This window comes from Strigops habroptila, chromosome 1, assembly GCF_004027225.2.
Source record: "Strigops habroptila isolate Jane chromosome 1, bStrHab1.2.pri, whole genome shotgun sequence".
Classification (NCBI taxonomy): Eukaryota; Metazoa; Chordata; class Aves; order Psittaciformes; family Psittacidae; genus Strigops; species Strigops habroptila.
Window position 1 is genome coordinate 101,177,550 of NC_044277.2, and position 21,310 is coordinate 101,198,859.

General features: G+C 38.8%; 1 protein-coding gene across 3 annotated transcripts in view; it reads right to left on the bottom strand.

Annotated features, from left to right (window-relative positions):
• Positions 1-16,794: 16,794 nt before the first annotated feature.
• The window catches only part of MINDY4 (MINDY lysine 48 deubiquitinase 4), a 74,331-nt gene continuing 69,815 nt past the window's right edge, over positions 16,795-21,310 (bottom strand). For all 3 annotated transcript variants that reach the window (XR_003992072.1, XM_030490908.1, XM_030490900.1), the window contains exon 18: positions 16,795-20,338. Coding sequence is in view for 2 of the 3 variants with exons in the window: in XM_030490908.1 (XP_030346768.1) it covers positions 20,290-20,338 (49 nt within the window). In the remaining variant the exon portion in view is untranslated. The remainder of the gene's footprint in view (positions 20,339-21,310) is intronic.

Here is a 21,310-nt window from a genome sequence, read left to right on the forward strand (position 1 = left end):
GTCTCATTTCTCCACTCACAATAGTATTAACATGACAGTGGCTAGGACCAATGTATGAACAGCTATGAGCTCTGCCGAAATTATCACTATATTAATGAGAAGTTGCACCCAGCTCTAAAGAGGCCTACTGTACCCTGCAAAAAACAAGTTTGGAGGATTTCATTGTGGAGCTCAGATACTCCTGTTAAGTTTCAATTCATGGTCCAAGTTTCTAACTAATTGATAAAGATTAGAACATGTGAGCCCTGCAAACTGGTCCTGTACATGCCATGATGTACTTCCTGAGCATATGAAGCCAACAGCATACTTTCATTTTGTGTCTCCTGGAAAGCTGGAAGCTAATTCATCCACACACAGAAAGGGAAGCTGAATTGGGATGCCTCAATATACTTTGATTGGAGGTGTCCCTCTGTAGAAAAGGTGGACTGGCACATGACGAGCATAAATGTGTAATCTTCAGAAAGCCTAAGAGGAGGTGTTTTCTATTGTATTAGAATTCATGTTCCAGTTCTATGAAGACTCAAACTCTTTCAAATCTCTGTAAAGGTGAAGAAACAGTTCAGGGAGCTAAAAACTGAAGGTGATGAATGGATCTCTCTGGCACTGCAACAGCCTGAAGATCTTTTTGTCAAAAATTGAAGGGACTTTTAGCTCTGAGGCAGGGAGGTGCCATCAGAAAATGACACTGGCAACTACTCAGTAGAAGTAGAGGTTTTGCACAGAACCAGACTCAATATTCAGCCATTTAATTAGACACAGATTTAATACAAGGATTATAGTCAGGCCCTCTCCTTTTATGTCTCTTTGCTGCTTTTTTGCAACTCTTACTGGCTGTTTTCTCAGTGATTTTTGGATTATATGGAATATGAACCAACTTCTAAAGTTTGACTGACCAACAAAGATATACTATCCGTTATTGTGGTGAACATGTATCAACCAGAGGTCAGCCCTAGCTTGAGGATGTCTGTATAATGCTCCGTTGCACTAAGTAAACATGCCTTTAATCTCTCTGTACCATCTGGAAAATAATAATATTTCTTTGATTTTTCCCTTTTGATTTTATTTTCTATTGAGATTACAAGTATTAAAAGGCAAGCCTTTCCTCTTATTACAAAAAGATACATCAACACAAGTATGACAAACAGGCCAGGACCTTTTCCTAGGCCCTGAAGGCAAGCGGTATGATTCATCTTATGGCTATACGGCTAAACCTTCTTCCATGTGAAAAAAAGTGTGGCCTCACCCATACTGTCTACTGGGAACAGTCTCTGACCTGTAATATTATTTGAATCATCTCTGAACATTGTCTGGGAAAGTGAAAAATTACATGGAGCAAAACTGTTTCAGGGAGGGTGCTAACAATTGATCACTATGGAAGACTGCAAGTCCAGCCATGGTCATCTTTAATTTAATAGACCCAGTTTAGGTTTAGAGTGCCCAAGACAAAGGGTTGCAAGGTTGATTGGGACCTAAAGGTATTGCCATAAAACAGACACCCCACCCCCGCACCCCCAATATTTTTCCAATTCACTTTTTGATTTGGCTTCTATTAATTCAAATTGCTAGTCATGAGCACATCCCTGAAGAAAAACACTGACTCAAAGGCAGCATGCAGTCCCTACGCAACCACTCCTCCAGCAGATGCTCTTGTGCACTCCCAGCCATTTTCCGCTCGTTTTCCAGCTCTGGAAAATCAGCACAATATGTTACACGAGTGCATGAGAGGAAAATGCCATTAAAGAACATGACTCTCTTGACAGAGCAATAGAGGTGTATACTGCTTGCTTTGGCTATAGTGCACTCCACTGACATCTTCAAAACATGCAACAGTGAAGACAACATCACTCAGATAATCCTTCCCAAGTGCAATGAGAAGGAACTGCTGGTGCCATAGAGCAAAAAAGATTTCTAAAGCTTGATTCTAATTTCCTGATTTTTAAAAATAAACTGTTCATCTGCAGCTAATCATGTTTGTGCCTTTTGTTGCCTCCAAGAGAAACACTTTCCAAGGCGCTTTTGATGAACTGAACAGCTTCCTAAAGGCTCATGAGAGACTGAAAGAGTGTCAGAGACAAATTACTTTATTTGATTATGCTTCACAAGATCTTGGTACATTCTTAATGGAAGAGCACACAACAAAGATTGAGCCTCCTCCCATTTAAATCAGTTGGACTTTTTCTCTAAGGTAGGATCATATCCAGAACATATTAATTAGAAATGTCTTTTGATGAAATGTTGTTATGCACTGTGAGGCATGTAACCGGAGAAGCAGATTAGGTTACAGGAGGCACATAGCTGGAGGTGACCTCCAAAGGCAAAAAGGTCAGGAGAGGTCAAGGTGGTAGGTTTGAAAATGGAGGCCTCACCAAGGTACAAGAAAGGGCATCCACACCACTTCAACCTCACATCTTGTGGGGGCTTGTACCCTTCTTGTAGGACATAGTGCTGTAACGCCACCTACATTCTCAATAGCCTTGCCAATAGATAAAGGCATTTATTTATAATGAATTATTCCATGTGCCTTGGCAGAAAAGCACATAGTTGCTGAACAGTTGGGAAAGCGTTTTGTCAGAGACAGTCTGGCTGAAGGTTTGCTTATAACACTGTTTGCTAGAGTTCTGTCGGGCTACATTTCTTATTTACAATCTGCTCTGGTTTTGCTATTTTATTTCTTTAATTATTATCTCTGAACTATCTAAAAGAGGTCTCTCCCCCAAACCCAGATGAAATTTTCAAAATTCTTAATTTAGTCATTCAGCATCAAATTCTTGCAATTACCCACAAGTAAATAGGAGGAAATTTCATTAACTCCCTTGACAGAAATCACAAGGTGAAACCTTCTGGGTTTCTAGGTGCAGTCTATGGTTTGTGTGTCAACATATCTCCCACTTTCGCTCTCTCTTTCTAGAAGCCAAATATTACATAGAATTTGAGCATAGAATTTGAATCACTTTAACACAAACTGAAACACTGTCAAAGGCTTACTCACAAAGTATAGATTCAGTCCCAGAGAAAAAAAGACTTTCCTTTCTGCTCTATTCTTTTGATGATAAAATGCTCTTGAACAAATGAAAACCCATTTAAGTCTTCATCTGTACCTTTCCTGACAAGTGAAAAATTGACTTACTCCATAAAATAATGTTTTTTCTTACATGTTTTCTTTCTTTGGTACAACTGAGATTTGGCTAGGACTGAACATCAATCTGCCAGAATTATGCGGAAGTCGTAGGATTTGTGGTATTTCAGACCCAGTCAACACAATTAAGCAAGCTTTGTTCTATTTTAAATTCATAGAACATGTCGATCACCTTAGAAGTAACTTCCAGAAAGTTCTGTTTTGTTTTGGTTTTGTTCTTAAACCATGCAAGTTCCAGGCTGATTTCCAGAACACTGAAGTTTCAAACCTTAGTAAGAACCTGTGAGAAATCATCTGAGTGAACCTCCAGGTCCTTGAAAAGACTTACCTGTTGAGAATAGACAGATGTTCTCAACACATAGAGTTCTGTTTAGCTTCAGGTGTCCCTGTAAGTTCTTCTGTCACTGCAAAATAAATATTTTCAGCAGTATCTAGCCTTTCCATGAGAAAAAAAAACTGAGCTAAAAGCTTCAACTGTGGCCAAGCTTGTTAGGCAAATGAAAAATAAAATAAAATAATCTAAAAAGCCCTTCGATGTTCCAACAGTGCTGATCTATGCTGGTGTAAAAAGATCTTAGATGCCTACATTAAAAAATATGAGCCATTACTCTATCTTTGGCTTTGTGTTTGATTGTAAACTCATTCAAACAATATCAGGTTAAGTCTAACTGAGCCTTTTCAGAGCTATAATAACCCCAAAGCAAATTACATCCTTAGTTTGCTGACAGGAGTCTTAAGGGTCAGAACTATAAACTCCATCACTTTGGTGTAGTGCCACGGATTTTGGAAAGAAAAAAACCCTGAAACAATAAAAATCAAGTAAACTTCATATGCATCTTAACATATACAAATAATTTTAAGAAAACTAAACTGTTGCCTGGGCCTATGTGCACCCTAGAGTCTCATCCACATTTTATTCTGACATGTAAAATGAAACCTAATGAGAAGTTACTGTAAAGTTATGAGAATAGAAAGGAGAATATTGTTTTTATTTCATTTCCAAACTTTGGGGAGCCAGTAAGGGATAAGAGTGATTTGTGCCAGATACTACAATATACAGTTTAGACTGTGGTTACTGAGTATTGGTTATTATATGCTATCAGCAGAAAGACATGGAAAAGGAATAATTGCAAGATATCTTCTGGGCCTATTGTACCCTGAGTTTCTAGAAGATTTTCTGTATTCATTATGAATTTAACCATTATTTATCTACTAACCCTTAATGCTACAAAATTACAAAGCAGGCTTCCATATTTTCATTATCATATATATCAAGTGAGATGCTTATATCTATATGGGTAAATGTGCAGGAAGAAAAACACTTCTGAAAATCAGATCACTGTTCTTGAAATGTTTGAGTTTGCAATAAAGCATCAAACTCAAGGAGTCCAATTTTAGTGGTGTTTTTTTTCTTGCTGGTGATTTAACACTGGCATGGACTCTTCTAAGATATTTGTCATGCAGCAGAAACATGTTTTCCCTTGCAGTCCGCAACTGAAAGTTTACAATTTATCTTGCAAGATTTCCTCAGATATTAGTGTTCTTTAAGAAAGTTTTTCAGGCACCACTGGTACAATTTGCTGAAACAACTGAATCTGTGAATCATTTTGCTCACCTAGGTTGTTACTAGAGGAAAACCTGGGACACTGGGTTTCAACTAGCTGGCAACAAGCTGTTATTGCATACATGACACAATCCTTAGAGGAGAATGTGAAATCTGAATCACTTTTTGGAAATAATATCTCTCTGGATATTATTGAAACCATAAGGCAACTAGACAGTAACTTAGATATATTAATCAGATGTTTAAATGGAAATGCGACCAATCTGATCTACTGCTTTTAAGCACAAAAATAGAAAGCAAGGGACTCTTGTCATTATAAAAACAATCCCTATAGCTCTTGCTGTCTGGACAGCTCTAAATTTGTGAAATCCATTTTAAAATGCTATTAATTTTCCAGAAATATCTTTAGAAAGGGAGGAGCTGAGGTGTCTTGGAGATTCTAGTATTAAAGTGAAGTGTGTGTGGCAGATTTCTGTTCTCTTCTTAGTTCTCATTCTTACAGAATAAGCCTAAGGAGAGGTTGATTACATACGGCAGACACAGAGTAATGATTCTTTTTGCTCTTTGGCAGGAGAAGGCTCCAGGATTATCCACTCCACACAGCTTCCCTAAAAGGAGAGGAGGAGAGCATGCAGTGTTCTCTATAAATTGCTTCTCAGGGAATGTTAAGTGAGTGCTTAGGCAGTAATGATTCTCTCGTGCCTCCCTGGGCAAGGAAAGGTCCCGTTTGTTCTGGCCCAGACTAATTTTTCAGCACGTTTGCTGTGGTAGCAGCACTGCTTGTTTCACATCCTTATTTTCTGTTGAATCAGTGATTTGGTTGTTTCAGTTCCAAGTATTCTTAATGTTTTCTTTTTTCCTACAAATGACAGTAAACAGTCCTTCATCTGTCAGGACTTGATTATTTTCACCTGCCTGATAAATCTGCATTTTTCCTTCTTCAGTAAAAACTGCATGGATGTAACAATTTATTCCCTATTGCAAATGTTTTCACTCTAATCAACTGTTAAAAATAATATCTTGGTGTAGCTTATTCTTTAGTCAAATGGCCATAGGTTTTTTTTACAGCAAATGAACAGAATTTTTCTGTTTAAATCCAGGGTATATTTTGTCTAGGAATATGTAACTATTCATTCATTTAATCCATCTGAAAGTGGCCATATTATCATTTTTGTGGGGAACCATACATCACTGACCATGATCCTCTAGTTAGGACTGGCAGTACACCATAGCTATAAAAGTGAATGCAGCTGCACTAGGCTAGCCCAATGGACTAATACAGATCTTTGACTTCTTCTGGCTTACACACTATTTTATATATTTTGTGTCTTGGGAGCTACCAAATTAAGAACCTATTACCAGTTACAGAGTTTTATTTGATTCCATATTCCTCAATGCTGGTTTTGTTTGGGTTTTTGGTTGGTTTTTTTGGGGGGAGAAATCCTATTAATTTTGAAATCAAGTCATATTGATTTCAATAGAAACAGAATTTCACCTTTAAAGCCCTTTAATAGGATACTGAACTTTTAAATGGAGTTAGTTTCCTTCATTCCTCGTCATAACTGTTATTTTTTTTTTCTCAAAGAATCATATGGGTAGAGATGCAGTCAGCCTTCTTAGATGGTCACCAGAAATGTGTAGGACTATAAGGTTCTACTATGAATTTCTCTACACATTTTATGCCTATATTGACAGGAGATATTTATGACATCATTATACTGATGAATAGTGAGAAGTATTTAAAGGTAAGTCAGTTCTGTGATTAATTCTTGTGGAACTGTTCTATTTCTAATTTTACAATATCCACTCCAATCCACATGGGAAATGTTTTTGATTTGGCAGTCAGATCCTTCATGTTAGAGTACAAAAGTGTCAGTAGGATGGAACTGCTTAAAAATTTCTGAGGTTTATTCTTTTTCTCACCATCAGCTTAGAGCTCCAGTGCTCTAAGCAAATTAAGTTTGCTTGGAGCTGCTCTGCTTTGTAACTTGCTGTGCTCAGGGATGATTAAAAGAGTTTGTCCTCCCTGACCTTCTCAGGTACAGAAGGCCAGGTGAAAAAATGATTATTTCTGTGTGCTGTGACTCTATCCTAGAACAACTGCTTGCTGTTTTCTACTTATGTCTTTATATTGGGACTCTATTAATTTCAGATGTTTTCTTTCTTGCTTCCCCAAGCTTAAAAAACTGTGCCTTTTCAACGAATATTAACAATTAGTAACAAATTGTGTCCTTTACAACATGGGCGCATTCAGAAAAACGTGTACAATCTGAAGTGGGATGCTGCATGTTGTTAATTTTAGATAAAACAGCAGTTTTATACTTTAGCTTTGGAGAATGTTACATTCACAGCTCTCAATCCTAATTTACACAAAGGGCAACTAAACATGGCTTAGTTTATTTGTTATAGTAGCAATCATTTTGGCACATGCTGGCACTGGCACTGAGAGCACAATAATGTCACCAGAGGCCGTTTCCTACACACTGCACTGGAATTGCTCAAAAATCTCATCTGGAAAACAGCCTGACGAGGCTTGAGATCATAAAGGGCTTCTTGTGCGTAAATGATGCTGATCCTGGTGCTGGAACAAGTAGTTAAACCCACTGCAAGCTCAGAAAGAGCATGGAGAAAAAGACCACAAAAATTAGAATTAAAAGTAGAATTAGAATTATTTTTTCCCCTAGCCTATGATCTGCATACAGATGCCACTGGCTATGATCCATGTATAGAAAGTGGGGGGATTAAAGAAACCCCTCTGTACTGTTACAGCTGTCAGCAAAGGGTCCCTTGAAGCATTCTCTAAAGCCATGATTCATCTTGTATACTGTGCTCCATTCTCAGAAATGTATTTGTGTTTTTCTAAAGTAGCTGTAAAAGGTAGGCCAGGAGGAGGTATCTGTTCATCTGACCCTAGAAGATGTGTTCGTGATGAGTTCAGACAAAACATTTCAATAATAAAATTTAAATTGACAGCTTCCATTTCAAGAGGAAAATAGCATTTAAAAAAACTGTGTTACTGAGATATCAGTTTATGTTGGAGGTGCTCCAGACCTGACCACCGTTTCACAAGCACTCTCACAGCCCAAGATAACCTATATGTTTTTCATAAGGAGATGAAAAAGCAAAGCTCTTTCCCTCATTTTGCTCCATTTTTGGTATAAAATGAACACAGACTAGAGCTTAAGTAAACAAAATGCAATTTTACTTTAATCTGAAGAGACACTTGTTTTTAAACGTAGCAGTGATTACAGAGAAACCTGATAGCCATGTTTTTGACACAGAAACTGGTAATATCTTCTGGATAAGTATCACTTTCCCTATCTGTATGGCTTGTTCTTCCAGCTGTTCTCTGTTTTCACACTTAATATTTTTGTGTGATTTGCAGACATACATAGCACAACTGGCCATGAGTATAAAAGCCTTCCTAGGAAATCGTGATCCAGATGTGTTTATTAGCTTATTTGTTCAAATAAAAAAGTCCTTTATTTTCAAAATCCTTAGCAATAAACTGAAAATCACAGACCACAGATGAAACTAAAGGTCATGTAATGATAAACAGGAGGTAAGCACATCTAAGCCTTAAATATTTCTGAGCATGACGAAGAGAAGAGAGTAGATATGCATTTTCTGTAAGACCGTGGGTGGTGGCTTCACTTTGGATTTTGATCACAGACTAAAGTTATCAATTATATAAATTCTTTGCTTGAATTTGTCTATACTTTGAATGTTTTCTGACAGGGAGAACCTTTTTATATTATATGCCATTAAAAAGCACAGCTAAGAGGAACTGGGTATTAGTCAGAGTTTCACTGGGGTGCCATGCAGTTAAGAATCAATAATAAAATTCTAGTTCAGGTACCTGACATTTAATATTGGATTTGTGATTAATATCAGATGTGAGGCACAACATACTGGTGTGGCATTTCATAACTGTTCACCTTTATTATAGAAAAGATGCTAGGAAATATTAAATCAGAAACCCATTGGTCCATTGCACAGAAGTCAGATCTGTAGAGACATGGAGAAAAAAATAATCTGAATCATTTAGTGAGCAAGAAGTCAGAGAGATGACCTCATGGAGGGGGAAATTTGAAACCTCTTCAGACCAAGAGTGGTGGTGACGTGACTTTCACGTATGCCTACAGCAGAATGAAGGACCGGAGGCGATGTCTGCGAGTTGCTTAACTCAACACACTATGTCCTACAACCCCTTTCAGGAACTGCTGTTGATGGAAGAACGAGTTACCATCTCGTAGATTCAGAGAACACAAAGGCCTCAGGGGGTTTAAGTTGTCCAGTACTGCTGGACAAGTGCAAGCCCTCAAAAGTATTAACATTAAATTTATTACTTTTTTAAATAGCTTAAAGTACTTATCCAAAAGTTTGCTCTCTCCCTTAGTGGCTTACATCGCATTATGTGATTAAATGCTAGCCACTGCAAACAAGGTTCAGTGAGGATCAGATGAACAACTGGGGAGACTCAGGACAATGGATGTTAGGGGCAGTTGGATCCAAGAGCCCAGTGGACGTGAGGCTGCCACAGCTCCACATTCCTAGACTCTGCCAGCATTCCCAGCAGGCGTGCACACACACTCACAATCTCTCCTGTAGCTGATTCAGACCTACAGACCCTCTAGTAGCCAACTTGCCAACTCTGATCTCTCTGCTGTTGGGCCCCAGGTCCATGGTCTCTCTCCTACACAGCTCCCAGACCTCTTGCCCTTCTCGCCAGCTAGTCTGGTTTGAAGTTTACTGACAAATCATATATACCCACGTGCACACACACAGAGGACTGCAGTTCCTTAGGGAAACACTCACCGTAGTCTCTCTGGTTCCTGTCCCTGCAGACACATGATCTCTGTGAGTCATGGCCCCTTTTCCAGCTGCTGGTGCTTAGACCCCATACACACATGTGCACTCAGCATAGGGAGCCCTTGACCAGGACAATATTTGGAAATGGAGTTTAATGTAGAGACAGGACAGACTGAGCTGAGCAACCGCAGTGCATGGCCAGCCCTTGTTTGTACATGTTCAACTGCTTTTACCCCCTTATCTCTCAGTTCTCCCACACTGGCTCCTCCCCAAGCTGCACTGATTCATCCTTCCCCCAAATATCCTAAAATAAGTTTCACACACTCTCACAATTCCAGTAAAAACATCCCACAACAAGTTTTACACAATCCTCCAATGTTTCTCCCTTGTATCCAACTATGAATCCTCTTTCTGAGGTTTCAAGGATGCCTGGGAATGGTTTCTTCAGCCAAGCCAAGCCAAGCCATCTCAGTGGCTCTCAGTCCTGACCATGGTCTGACCACCCTTCCTGGATAGCCCCAGGAGTGACTGAGTCAGAGTACTCCATTAGCACTAATTATGTTATGGGGGTGCCTTCTTGACCAGCCTTTGTGTTTATGATGATTAGCTCTTCATCACATATTGTAATGGATTAGGGAAGCCTCCTGCCCGCTGCCTGGTTTATGACTCTTCTGGCCAGCCCTTACATGACACTTAGCATGATTTGCAGATACGAAAATACCGTGCTCTGCTGCTTTCCATTGCCCAGGCTGCATTAAGCTCCCAAGATCTGGAGAACTGTCTGGCCAACATCTTATTGTACTCTCTTGCTTTCACCCACCCTATGTCAATCACCAGCTTCTCCTCACCCACATCTGTGAAGGTTTTGAGATCCTATAAAACTCTTCCTGATAACACAGCTTCTGTCTCGTTTGTTACTGTGTGCCTTTCTCTTTGGCTCCTTCCCTCCAATTAAGACACTAGCTTTTCCTCCGGGTTTCCTTCTGATTCACTCTGAGTCAAATATATGTGACGCCTGCAACCCTGCACCGTTCATATCCCTACTCAAAACTCCTTTTTCCTGGAAGACTCACCAAATCACATGGTGGAACATCTTCCCCACCCCACTGTGAGATGCAAGGGCAAGAATGAAGGGATCAGTGAAAAGCAGGAGTAATTTTGCTTTATCAAGCAAATATTCTAGACTTTGCAGACTGGTTTTAAAGTAATCAACTTTGAAACAATTTCCATTTCTCAAACCCAATAACAAACATAAGGGTTCATAATCTTTTCTTTCAAGACTCATTCCAGCAGCCGCAGAAGCTGCACAACCCTTCTGCTGCCCCCAGAACCAACTACCACTGGGGAAAGGCAAAGAAAAAGCTCCACCTCCCAGAGCTTTGTATCATGAAATTTAGCAGCACCCCAACATACATTCTCCAAAGCTAATACTATTGGTGAAGACAGCAATAAGAACAGATTGTTCAGTTTCTATTTTACTAGCCATTTTAGGGCATACTTTTTTCGTACTCTTTGATGCTTTACTAGCACAGGGACTATGCTCTGAAGGTGTGGCCATGGTACAACTCAACTGAAGTCAGAGGATTTACGCAGTCTGAAGTCCCAGCCCTACGTTTCACCTTGGCCTTTCCAGCATGATGATTTAATTTAACCCAAGGCCAGGAATTAAAATAAAAAACAACTATTTATGCCTGCTTACATTTGTGCTTGTGACCTACGCCTGTCCGAACAGGAGTTGGACAGGACAAAGCACAATGCACTTCCTTGCTTTTATTGCTTTCATTCACTTCATGTCATGCCAAAGAAGGTTGATTTAGGAAGTTCTAGTAATTAACTGCTGATGTTTTTGACTGCTGTTCCCAAGAGACTTACAATTACTTGTAATTGTTGTTCTGTAGGAAACTCTTTCTGGAATGATTGTAGATAACATATATTCTCTGTATGGCTTTACTTTTACTTGATTATTTTTTTAAGCAAGGAACATAATTTTTCCTTTAAGCAAATGTCACCTGCTCCTGGCATCCTGGAAACCTCATAAATCACTCTTCTTTCAGACTACACTGACATTTTGCTGTCAGACTCCACCAAAGAAAGAGGCTTCCTAATTCAGTTGCATGTTAGATATAGGATATGTAAAGTGGACAAAACAAGCAAGGAGAGAATAAAATTTAACGCTGTCTTTATACTGTAAGTTACAGAGTGCCTTTCATTGCTCTTAGCAGCTGAGAAAACTCAAAAGGAGGAAGCACAGGAGCAAGGTGCATTTGGAGAGCACAAGATGTTAGAAGAATTTAAATCCAGGCTGGTGCACTCAGAGGAGACTTTATCAGCTCCTAACATGGTCTCATGGTCTCATGACTTAGTCTCTCATTCTTCAGGATGCTTCCCTTTATTTGTAACTCACTATTCTGTTAAAAATTAGTGGATTCCTTATCACTGTTGCACAAAACCTAACAAATTTCACCCAAAATTAAAAGAGATGTAATAATGATCATTCTAATTCCTCTTTCTGTGCCCTCTGCTACTCATGAACATACATATTTCTCGAAGCATGTGGCATGCAGCCATTAGACACCTATTTTCTCTCTTAGATGACTAGACAGTTGGGCATCCATAACTATATTTTGTAATGTAAAAAAAAAAAAAAAGGCCAATTTTCAGATTTTCATCTACTACTAACATTGAAAACTCCTAAAAAGTAATACCAATAAAAGCAGAGCAGATTCTAATGTGGGTGTTGTATTTGTCAGGTTTGCAAACTGGATTCATAACTTTAATAAAACTGGATTGTTTCTTACAGAACAGACTTGACCAAGAGGGACTCAGGAAGGATATTGTGCGTGATAGGAATTCAGCCCTGAGAAGGATGTCAGTCATAATAAAACTGTTCTGCATGGAAGTGGTCGTAAAAGACCAGCTTTCTTCACACGCCATTGCAAAGCATTACTCATTTGTCACATTATCTAGGATCGACATTTACAATCTGCAATTTGCTATTGTGATACTTTTCCCTTTTACTTCTATTATCCAAACACAAAAAACATATGACAGTAGATTATGAAATCATATCAACAACATATTACAGCCACTTAAAACCAGGAATATAGAGATGTATCATAGACAAAAAGACATAAAGACACAAACCATGAACTTTTTCCTCAGCCAAAATGCAATAGTGTACAAGGCAACTATCTTCCATTAGAGATAAATAAAAATATGGAAAAACACTGAAAACGGTATATTTCAATGAAACAATGAAAACAGATTTGCACTTGGCATGAGTTCGGCCTTTAGTATGTTTTTCTCCTGAATTTAATGGTCATGTAAATGAAGTATAGGCCTAAAACTGTACCACTAAGAAGAAAAAAATCTGAGTAACACAAAAACTGAATATTTATGATATTCTGACCTCTAGAGTAAAATAATTTATAGCCTCTCCCGTGTTCAGTGTTTAAGGTGGACGTTTTCTTTTTACTTAGGTTATTAAAATTGACTCTTGCACCTTCTGCCCCCACTTATGATGATGCCTTTTTGATGTTTAAGATTTATTCCTTACCAAAACTTCAGTAATGTGACCCCTGTCATATGCACCAGCTGACTGAGTGGCTCCTCAGTAACTCTGATCTTCGTTTTTTACTTCTCTTTGGAAATAACTTTGCAGAAACCCGGACATCCTCAGAGGAACTGTGCTGCTCAGATCTGCACAGGTGGAGATCATGGACCACTCCCTTCCCTTAGCGAGAAGCTATATTTTTCCATGCTCCCTGCAGCAATGATCCAGAACTCAACGTCTGGAGACCTTGGCTCATATCCTCAACACTTAACAAACCAAGTGCATCTCAGCAAAAGGTATGTTTGCAGAACGTAACTTTAACCTCATGTTCTTTGTGTGTCATACAGAGAGGAGGTGAACAGTTTTGTTCTTTTTTTGGTTACACATTCTTTGCTAGTGTTTTGTCAATTAATAAATATTTGCTGAATTCCAGTGTGTAGAGTATTTTTACAAATGCCTAGAATATTTCTTAGATTAACTGGGAAGTCCTTGCCAAATGGTAAGATGATGATAAGAAAATAAGCAGAACACCCACACAAGGTACAGATATCTTGGGTGTTTTATCAGGATTTAGGATTGTGACACAGTCCTAGTGCTGTTATACAAGTAATCTACACTTACAAAATCTCACATCCAGGACACCTGTCAGGTCTCAACTCTGATATGCCTTCTGTGTGCCCACATGAGTAACCAAATTTTATCAGCAGCTCCTTCTCCAAACGCTGGCAAATACCTGCTGCTCAATCCTGTGATTTCTTTCACGACAGGAGATGTTTCTCTATGTTACAGCTGAAAGCTGTGACTGAAAGACAGAGGTAAGAACGATACAGGAGCCAGGAAGAATCTCTAATCCATTATCTCATTCACTTCTTTTGTCAAGTATATGGGTCTATAAACACATTCTTCTTGACTGGCTTCATCATTCACACACAGTAGGAGTCATTTGAACTACTCATCCTAGCCTCCCGATAGTCAGCATAACCAGAGGAGATCCACATGACAGTAGGCAGGGAAGTGAAAAACGCAATTCGCTTATTAGGCAACTAAAACAAGTCAGGAGGGTCACGCCCACACGGCTTTAAAGATAGACCTGGGTCACTGGTTTACACGGAGGTATCTACCCTGTAGGCGCCTCTGTCTAGAGTAGATGGATCCTGCCTAAGATTCAACTTCCTACAACAGGAAGCCAACTGAGCAGAATAACTATTGCCAAAACTACTTGACAATGTGGGAAGCTTCTGATTTGTCATGACCACTTTCAGACACATGAAAAACCTTTATTTTGAGATTGTGGATGCTCACTATTTTCCAGTGCCTTTATAGGCATTGATACATCAAGCAAACAGATTGTGTTGCAAACATCTCCTAGTAAGCAATGCATGAAGCAGCTGCAAAACCAAAATGTTTTGCATCTGAACCCTTTAACCTTGTTGCATGTCAATTAATCTCCGTAAAAGAAAGAGGGTTTATAAGTTCAGCTTCAGAGCTGCATTAATGTCACAGTGCTGCTTCCAGATTTACCATCTCTGAGTACCTGAATCTGGTCTCTGCAGAGGACCACATCATCTCAACCTGCCTACAGCTGTCTCATTATACTCTATTTTTCCTAAATGATCTCAGTTTTCTTGAATAGGCTTTGAATAACATGTAATGTGTACAGTGCCATGGAAACCACACACTAGCTGAAACTCACCTTGATGCCAGGAGCCAGAGATCAAAGAAGCAGTGCTCTAATTTCGAGGGTCTAGCAAAAGCCTCAATAGAATCACTCTTATGAACAGCTAAGAATTGTGCCTTTAAGCAGAACTTCCATGAAGTGTCAGCTGTTGCATTTCTTTCAAGCAAAAGAAAAATTTAAAAACCCCACAGCAGATGAAATCTTGGACTACTGATTAATACTTATCCTAGAAAAAGTCATTTTGCGTACTTGAGAGTTTTTCTTTTTAAAATCAGCGCTTGTTTCCATGTTGATATAGTCAACAAGTATTGTTAATGAGGGACATCACAACAGGTGATTGCTTTTCACTGTAACAACAATCTCTTCCCCACCCTGATTGAAATGTCAAATAAAATATCTGATTGAAAATGCCCTTTTTCCTTCTCTAGCTTTATAAACAAAGTGCTAAAGAGAAAATGTTTCTTTATTTCAGAGCTAATGTTAGATTTATTATTTTCTAGCCAAGGAAAACAAATGAAGAGCACTAGTATATACAAAGTGTTCTCAATGGGATGAGTTTTCCTTAGGTTATGCTGTAGGCTGGGTGCTGGATCATACCGACATGCAGGAGCAATCGACTTCTTTCCACGAAGAAACCTTTCTGTTTCCTACATGATCTTACTAACAAACAGAAAAATAAAATAATGCACATCAGCCATGAAGGCTTTGGTGCTTGATTCTTAAGTTTTATATTTTTGCAAACACAAACCGAAAAGACAAATTATTACAAGACAAACTTTGGTTGGGTTAACTTTTTATCACCTCCTCAACAATGACTGTCCTTATACAAGGTATGTTCAATATGAAATAATTCGGGGCAGTTTCCTCTGTAGCAAACTTACCCTGGGACAGGAAAATGAGACACAGTTATCAAAATAATGTAAATCTATAATTTTTATCACATTATGTTTTTGTAATCATACCCCAAATCCTGTAGGCACTCTGAAGAACTGACTATTTTACTCCTACCAAAAAATGGTACCAGCATGTTTAGAAATAATCAGTGATTTGAGGTCCTTGTGGTTTAATGAAGCCACCACCAGAACATTGTGCCTTCTTCAAGTACTTCAGCTTCAGCAATTGAATCTTTAGAGCCCCTAAGCAACTTATCACTTCTGAAGAACGTGGTTTATGGCTCTGTCATTTTCCCAAGCTCTTCAGCTTTCCTCTGATTTCTAAAGTGACCATTTCCTGTCACTTTAGATTAGTCCATTACATATATCAGGAACAAAAACCAAAAAGAAATCTGCCTCAGGAAAGTGAAGACTTGGAAACAACAGATTCAAGTTGTCCTTTTTGCTCTACCTGGGAACAAAACACATGGTGACACCAGAGATTCACTCATGACAACAGTCATCATATCTCAAAGTTTTCTCAGATTTGACAAGTATAAGGGCAGATATGTAGAAAAACAAACACCAGCACATGCATCAAATTAAGACTGAGTTTTACTCATAATGATGATTTCTCACAAGCGTTTGCTGGAATAATAATCTTTTTTTTTTTTTTTCTGGTGGAGAGAAGACCTGCAAATGGATAAGAAACCTACTCAGTGTATGCACATACCCATCCTGCCCAAATTCTCAACAAAACTCTGCAACGTGACTCCCTCTGCTCTGATTTTGATCGGGATGATGCAACTCATAGACTAAAGAAGAAATGAGATCTTTACAGTTTTCACTACCGTTTGAGTAGGCTTCAGTCAGAACACGCGGGACTTGTGCATGTGGAGTCAGATACATAGTACCTCACGCTTTAAACTAGCTTCAGACTAGTTGGTTTAAGCATCTGTAGTCACCTAGGTGTAACACCACCAAGGTCAGCATAAGTAGCAGAGTGGGCTACTTTATCCCACTCTGACTGCACTATGGTTCCTTTCACAGAAGAGGAGACCTAATTTATTATTCCACTGACCTGACAAGGCCCATGAAACATTTATATCTAATCTCCCAGATTAATTTCCACTAGCAAATGAATTATTAAAAAAAAAAAAAAGAGAAGGAAATCTGGGCTTTTACTATTACCATTGCTTTAAATGTTTTATTCGTATGGGACATTCTGTACAAGACAAAGTTAAATATACATTTTGTACATGACACCTTACCAAAATAGTATCTCCGTTCACGTATTCATCTACATACACAATATGTCATGTCTGTTGTTAGCTAACAGGTTAATTTTCAGCAAAGGGTGTATTTCTTTATGCCACAGAAGAAAAGAGAATGAAATTCAGACATCATGCTGACCAAGTGTCAATGTCACCGGTGTCTTTTAATGCTCAGTTGTCAAACAGTTGCTGTTTTGTTCATTTCAGGAAGTCACATTCATTGGGCAATGAAAAGAAAATGAGAAACAATGTAGAGGAAAACATAATTTAAAAAAATAGATGTATGCTGCTGGAACAGGATATGATTCTACATGGATCTGCGCAAAGGTTTTTGCATTGCCACATAACATTGCATTGACTTGTCTGATTGACCCAAAAAGGCCTGTAAATGTCTTAAGGGAAATAACTTGTGGTGCTTTATATTGAATAAAAATACGCAAGTCTTCTTCTCAAGGCAGACAGTGACTGAGGTAATGCTCTGTCATATTTCTGAGAAGAACTAGATCTACATTAATGTTCTGGTTGCACACTTCATTATGGAAGGATGCCCTAGCAAATCTGAAGAGCCATCTCTCTTGCCTAGTACAGACATTAGCACTGAACCCTGGTGAAGGAGGATACTGGTTTTAGGCTCCAGGAGCAAGGATGGTGGAAGAAGGTTAGCAGTGCTAGGATCCTCAGTGCTCCAGCTTGGTGGAATTTTCCTACACAGGTGGTGGTTTAGTGAAGTGGTCCAAGTGCTTTATTTCTGCCTTTGTGAGTGAGTACACAGGTGAATATGGAGTTAGTTCATCTTAAATAGATGACAGGTGAACAGTGGACTTTGCAGAACAAATATACATGGATACACTGACAGACAATAGGTAGGAAAGATCTCCCTCACTGAGGTTCTGTTGTCATAGAAATTAAGTTTCAACAAAAAACTCTCCATAACCAGTGATGAAGGAGCCTCAGAATTCTTTGCAGGCTCTTTTAGAAAGCGGGACAGAGCTCAGGGCTTCTCCTCATCTTCATTTACCCTCTAGGATTAACGATAAACCACAATTTATTTCCAAGCTCTATCCACTAATCTATACTCTTTCTATATTCTGAAAAATCCTTACATCTTCATGGGTGATATCCATTTAAAGCAATCCTCTTGGGCTCCCTTTATACTCATCATCCTACAGTCTGGAGTATAGTTCTTCTCGTCCTAAAGCAAAGATACATCACACCCTGATATCTCCCCTCCTCTGAATAGAGAACAGCTCCTTTGAACACGACTGCACTGTAGACACCCATATTTCAGTTGAATGAAATCTGGTCTGTCACAAGGCAGCTCCTTCCTTCTCCAGATGAATACTTACCTTCCACCAGGGAGTGGAACATTATCTCCAAACTGACATAGTTTAAAGCAATGTTTTAAAGTAAATGGTGTAAGTTTACTAGACTGGAAAATTCAGAAAGGAATTTTTTGTTAAAGCTGGTTCCAAAAATCTTCTTCCATTATTCATCTCTACACTATTTCCTGTCTAAATGCAGTCTTTAAAAAATCTTATTTTACATTACAAATGCCCTCTGAGGTAGGTGAGAAAATCAAACTAAAGTGTGGATTATAGTTCATAGAAATTTCAAGAGCAACAAAGGCTTTGGATTTAGGATCTTTTTAACTGTTTGGGATTTCCACTCCCAGAAACACTGAAGCTCACACTGAGGCAAGCTCTTCCTGATAAAAGAGTGCTTGAAGTATGGATGATGAGTGGATCTTAAAGGCAGTATTGAGTCCACCTACAGCTGACAGAACAAACATAGCTCTATATATACAAAGATGAAAGGGTTTACTAAAGGTAAAGTAACGCCCCTGTAGTAGAGTCAGGAATGAGCTCAGATCCAATGCTGCCTATGCTGCAAAGGCTGAACAGGAGATCTTAATTCCACAAAATTTAAAGTTTGCCTATCTATCTGATCTAAACCAATTACATTAGACTGAATTAAATACAATTAAAATAAGTGAAAGTCTGAGGTGCTTTACTGCATACAGACAGTTTGATATGAATGGGAAGCAAAGGGGAAGGCCAGTATTCTTTCAAAGGCTATCTAAACCTTTCTAGTATTGCGTTATGGCTTATATTCAGGTTGGTTTCCAAATCTAGCTCAAATGCTAATTCTCCAAGATCTGTATTTGCATAGTCAGTTTGGTATTTCCGTACTGCACACAGCAGGACATTGAATTTTTGTTGGAAATATTGATTTTAGGAAGAGCAACTAGTTTATCAGGACTCAGAGGAGTTTGCATACTGACTAGGAAGAAGGTGCTATCATAAATATCTGAAAGCAAAAGTTCTTTACTAAACTCTCATGAAATATTCACTCTCAAGAGAGAGGAATAATTCTAGAAACATCATCCATCTATCTGCCTGTTTTTCCAAGGCATTTTTTCCCGTCTTCAGTTCAGTAACTTGTTCCAGTTTTGGTAAGTGTTGCCAAAATGTGTCGCTTAAAGAATTCATGTCAGAATACAAACTGCTGTTTCAGTATCTCGTGATACGTCTCCACAGTGCATCATTTCAGTACATGCACTTTATTTTATCATGAAAAACGGTATCTATCACAGATAGGCACCATTTAAATTTCAAACCTAACAGCTCTTCTGGGTTTTTTTGTACTTACAAAGAAACAAACCACAGATCTGTGGTGTATAAAGTAGTTACAATGGTATAAAGATACTGATACAGCTATCTCTCATCCAGAAAGAAAAATAAGCTACATCAGTGTGAGGCACTGTTACACACAGATTGCACGCAGTGTAAGGAACGTAGTAGTGTTACTATTCTGGTAACACGAAACCATAATCCTTACTGCAAATTTTATGACACAACAAGAACTTTGTATAGGTCGGGCTTTATCTGAAAAGCCCATATGGTTACCAATGCGTTTATTGCAAAAGCAGACTTACTATTATCAGGTACAGAAGTGAGTATACATTTCTTGGATATTTTATACTTGCACTGGAGTTTTGTAGGTGAAGAACTAGACAGTACAGAGAAGGCATGTACACTGACAGAAATCTGGGTTCAGCATCTTCCATCAGATGCTTTGAAACAATTGCGGGATACAGAGTGGATCCAGAAAGAGACCTCAAGGGGACATTGACTTCACTGCTTCATCTGTAACCTTGACTTTGTGGTGGAAACAGTCTACTCTCAGAAGCTGTATGTTAAAGACAGTGACAAGGAATTTATGTAAGTGTTGTTTATATTATAAGAAAGCATGAGGTGACTGAGGTGAAACTCTTCCAGCCTTCAAACCATGTCATTCTTCCTCATCGTAAACGGCACAAGTCTTGTCCTATTTCCTGTAGGTATGTGCTAACTCAGTCATTTCCTTTCTGTCTTTACAAATAAAGTGCAGGTCAGGTCAGTCACAAGATTGGTTCTGTGCCATTCCAGTCAATAACAGCTCCTTGCCACCTATAAATGAAAGCAATCATTTTACATCTGTCAGTTAATAAATCATTGGAAAGGTAACCCAACACCCTTCTACCACCCAATGAACCTTAGAGAGATTAGGATGGACTCATTTGGAATAACTAATCACATCTTCTCGAACTTTGGAGGTCAGTCTCCTAACCCTTCCTCCAGTTTTTTCTGTGCAACAGAGTCCTCAGCAGCAACAGACTCAGAATTAGTACCTTTCTGTTGAAAAGACCGTAGAGAATCCCCAAGATGAGTTAATACTATATAAACAGAGTGCTCAGTCTCAGGTGTTACTAGATAATTTGCACACTCCTATATAGGCAGGCCTGCAATTAGGAACTCTGTGACTCTGAGACCAGATCATTTCATTTAGCAGCTATCTTTTTTTTTAAATCTTTTACCTGTATTAGCTGCTGCTGCTCAGCTGCCCACTCCAGGACTATGACCAACACTGAATGCAAAGCAGGTATCAGTCCTGCATTTGTCGCCAAATGTGTCTTCAAATCATGGCAGAAGACAAAGATCTGAACCAAGACTAGGTGAAGGTAGGATGACGCTCTCCAATGACCTCACTGGGTTGAAGTGAGTCAATTTATTGTACATTCAGAGCCACTCGTTGCATGACTTGCACCCTTGTCTGTGTCATTTCTCATGTTTGCAAGTTTCCAGTCCACATCTGAGAACTAAACTATTGCATTCACAGTGTCAAGTATTTACATCTGGTTTGAATATCTGTCTCAAGAGTGCATGTGCACAGTAGTAAGACATTGGTGAGGGGGTGGAGGCAGCACTGAGTTGCCAGACTGCCACATTCTTTCTGTCACTGAAGAAAGAATGTGTCAGCAAGGGTATGGCAGCTCAGTCCTTTCATTGAGCAAGTCAATTAAATGTAAAACAAAACCAAAAGCTGAATTAATGCAGTATTCAACAAAGTCTCGAAGTGGCCAACTGAGTGCTATTGTGAAA